Raw genomic sequence first — 4,124 nt, 5'->3', positions numbered from 1 at the left:
GAGAAATGCTGACTACATCTGCCAGGAAGGGATGGTGTATTAAGGGCTTTTTAATCACCTGGCTGTGGGTGTAGTTTTACCCATCACTGCAGTGGAAGACACTTTGCATGACCTGGTGCTTGTGGCAGATTTGGAGACCTGGCAAAAGGTGGGCAGAGGAGACCCATGCAGGAAGGGCTGGGTGGCGAGAGGATGTCCTGTTCAGCAGCTCTTAACCCTGAAAACACCAAGAGGAGATGCAAAGGACAAGCAACACAAACCTTCCTCCTTCCACTACCTTTAAACCAGGCAAGTGGTGCTGGTACAACATGCTTCAGGCCAAGATGCTACAAGTCTTTGAGACACAGCAATTTTGGCCGCTTCTCCTGACTTTGGGTGCAGCTGAGCTTGGGTACAGCTCCTGGCTCAGCAAGGCAGGGCTCAGCCACACAGAGGTGAGGGAGGAAAGGAGCAGCTGCTGCCCTGTCCCAGGGTCCCCTCGGTGACACAGGCAGCCCCAGCACTCAGGTGTCTCCCATAGAGCACTTCCAGAGTCTTGCCTTAAGAAATAAAACAAAATGGCAGAGACTTAAGAGAAAAAATTCAAGTTTTAAGCATATCCAACTTTGGAATAGAGTGTAAAATTTCTTGCCAGAGAATTTAAAACAAACTGGAAACTGATCATCTACTAATTTAAATGATGTGCCTGGAGCTAAACCAGCAAGGCTAAATAATCTCTGCACTGCTTTCATCCTCCTTCAATTTTTTCTTTGTTCCATCAGCCACATGTGTGTTAAGTGTAAATTGAAGGGCTCTTAGCTGGAAAAGCAGATTGTGAAAAGGGCTTGGCCCTCATCTTAAGATTCAGCTTCAGTATTACAATTGCTCTTAATAGCACTCTTATTTTGTTGTATTATTTATTCTGGCTAGAACCCTCTAGGATCCCTTGAAGGTTTTTTTTTTTCCTGGTGGATTTAGCCAACATCCACTCATGAATCCAGATGTTTCTGCTTTTATCCACGGGAATTTTATGGTATGGATATGCCAAGATTATAACTTCAGGCTCAGCCTCAAGACAAGTATTTTTCAAATTCCCTAAATCAAAAATGGAAAGCGCCATGAAAAAAGCCTGGGCCTTACTGCATTTAGTGTGCCAGAATGGAAATCAAACCACAGGACAATATTGCTCAAGGTTCTGGATCCGTGTTGCTGCAGTCTCCTACGTCGCACCAGAAATTACAGCCCAGATCGTGCTATTTTCCATGTCCTCAGACCCAGACTCTTGCTTTTAGCACATCTTCAGCTCTTCTTTCCATTCATCTGCCTGAAGTCAGGAGCAAAGATACATGTGGATCCAACATGCTTACATTGGTAAAAAGATTACTCCCTGCAAGCCAGGGTCACTGTTGGTGTATTTAAATGAATGAAAATGTGCCTGTCTGTCAGCTCCCCATCATCAACACAGATACTCTCCCCGTCAAAACTGGTTCTGAAATAAGGGCAGTGATGAAACATACCCTGTCCTGATGGGGACCTGGTGAATAACACAAGTGTCTGCTGTGCCTTTGACACCACTTTGGATGAACAACCAAACCCAAACTCATTCCTTGTTTAGAGTAATGAAAGCAGCACGAAGCAGACATTAAAATAACCTTCACGACCTTTATAACCTTCCTTTCTGTGCTGCCTGGGGTTTCCTTCAGGCCCTCACATTTATGGCATCCTGAGTTTCTTCCTTGCTACTCATTTGCCTGCAGAAGAATCCCAATCCAAGTCACCATGCAGCAGTGGTCAGTGCCGGTGGTCAGTGTCCCTCATCAGGGCTGGCTGCGTTCTTCCAGGTGCTCCAAGGTGGCTCAGAAGCACAGGAATAGCAAACACAGGAGATGCACACAACAGTTTTCCTTGGCCTTTCGGCAACAACACGTACCCACCACCTGTCTGTGGCCACGCTGTGCACAAGAAGGATGTGATGTTATACCCAAGTCTACAAAAGGTGAATTTTACCTTTTCCTCCAGAACACTCCCAACTGGCCTTGAGCACACACCAGCAGTGCCCTGCTCCTGTCTCTGCAGTGCACAATCCAACCCCAGTTAAAGCCACTCTCTGTGCTCTGGAGCAGGGGGAAAGGCAGGGCGGTTCTTCAGCCTGGTAGAAGAGCCCCTTCCCCTCCCAGGAGGTCAAGGCACAGCAGCTAGTTATTGCTTGCTCTAATGGCATTGGTTCTTTACCTGCAGAGCTGTTGGATCAAAGGAAGTTTAAATTATTTTTAAAAGCTCTTCTAAGAGCATGGAAAAGCTTCTCAGCTGGCACAAAAGATGGGGCTGGCTCCATAGCAAAACCCTCCAGGGCACGGATGTGCCAGGACAAGGAGGTGTGAGAGGTGGGGAGTGGGTGCTGAGGGCTGAGCACCCAGCACCGAGACAGCTTGTGTCGCTTTTCCACCAGCTTTGCACCCACTTGCCTCAGAGCTGAGCTCAACCACCCCTGCTGCACAGAGCTGCTGAGGACAGCAGGAGGTGGTAACACAGTGCAAGGAGCCATCAGTTGGGGTGACAAGTCCAGGAGACTGCATGGTGTCAAACGGAGGAGATGACAAGGGAGCAGAGTTAATCTGGATGAAGTATTTGAAGAGGAAAGCACTTTTCTTGCTAATATTGTGGATCAAATGTGCTGTGCAGGGCTTACAGAGGGTGCACATTAAATATCCCACCAGCACAGTAGTTCTGCCAGTTCATATCCCATTTTTCTGTTTTATAATGAGGAACTTTGTTAGTATTCAAGTATGCAGTTTAAGTTTTAAAGGCCACCCACTGAACTTCTATGCTGTATGACAAACTACATAACTATACCTGTTACGATTTATTCTTCTAGTATTTTTAGTAAAATATGGTTTCAATGATTTTGTCTTCCCTGTAAAAAAAAAATCCACATTTTTCTTTAATAAGTTCATGATATTCAAGCTACTAATTTTCCTTACCATCACATTCCTTTTTGGACACAGAATAAAGGAGATTGAATACAAAAAACAGGGTTTTTTTCCAAGTTGGAAAAGAAGAAATACAAAAATAGTGAGCTCTTTAGTTTAAAAGTTTATAAAAAAATAATCTCAGCAAGTCAGAAAAGTGATAAAATGCTTTTGTCTCCATTTCAGTGGGAGGCTCATTTTGCCTTCAGCATAGTGAGCATCACAGGCACCTCAGTACGATTCGCTGCTGCCATTGCATCTCCTCTCCTTGGCCCATGCTGATACTGCTCACTTGCTGGGATCACTGGGACCAACTACCTGGGTTACACAGTTCTGTTCCCCTTTTCCTACATTGACTTTCCAAACCTCTGCAAAAAGTCATCGCATCAGGAGTGGTACCACCTCACTAGAGGTATTTCAACTAAAGAGAGACACCTTCAGCATACACAGCTTGGGTCTCTGAATTTAAAGGCTGGGTATAAGGAAGGAATTGTGCACTGTGAGGGTGGTGAGGCACTGGCCCAGGTTGCCCAGGGAAGCTGTGGATGCCCCCTCCCTGGAAGTGTTCAAGGCCAGGTTGGATGGGACTTTGAGCAGCCTGGGCTGGTGAGAGGTGTCCCTGCCCATGGCAAGGTGGGTGGAACTGGATGAGCTTTAAGGTCTCTTCCAATCCAAATAATCCTGTGATTCTATGATCTGTTACCTGAACAGCAAAGAGGTGTGGAAAATAACCACCATCCAGCACACATCATCTCTGCTCCAGGTAGAACCTTAGGCAGCAGCATTGTTGGAGGATGAGAAGTAAGGGCAGGAGAAGGAACAGGCTTTTGGGTGACCCAGAGCAGAGCCAGGCCCAAGCAATGTGCTCCCAAGTGGCTCCTGCACAAGGCTCAGCATCAATTTCCAGTTCCAGCTTACCTCCAGCCCTGACATACCTTGGAGGACTTGCTGCTCGTTCAGCTGTAGGCAAATTTCACTGTGCTGAGGAAAATCTCACCTTCTGCACATCCAGCCCCTTGGGTTTCGTTCTTCCTTTTAACCTTTGTTTGGAGCCAGTCTTGAATCCCCCAAAATAAGTGTTTCCATGACAACAGCCCAGCAGTGGACTCCTCTGAGGCATCTGAAGATTCAAAGCATGGCCAGTGCATCCTCCTGCTCCAGCAACACACCCCCTGG

At 46.6% G+C, this 4,124-nt stretch overlaps 1 protein-coding gene across 1 annotated transcript; it reads left to right on the top strand.

Moving 5' to 3' along the window:
* Window positions 1–3,134: 3,134 nt before the first annotated feature.
* Window positions 3,135–3,360, top strand: TMEM212 (transmembrane protein 212; the record flags this gene model as incomplete). Its single annotated transcript, XM_010178714.1, is given in 1 exon segment — window positions 3,135–3,360. A coding segment is annotated over 1 exon segment (226 nt), but the record flags the coding sequence as incomplete, so codon positions are not given.
* Between the last annotated feature and the right edge of the window lie 764 nt (window positions 3,361–4,124).

Source organism: Mesitornis unicolor, unplaced genomic scaffold, assembly GCF_000695765.1.
Source record: "Mesitornis unicolor isolate BGI_N332 unplaced genomic scaffold, ASM69576v1 scaffold23542, whole genome shotgun sequence".
Taxonomy (NCBI): Eukaryota; Metazoa; Chordata; class Aves; order Mesitornithiformes; family Mesitornithidae; genus Mesitornis; species Mesitornis unicolor.
The sequence above is the reverse complement of the archived record's forward strand: the minus strand, read 5'-3'. Positions and strand labels throughout refer to the sequence as shown.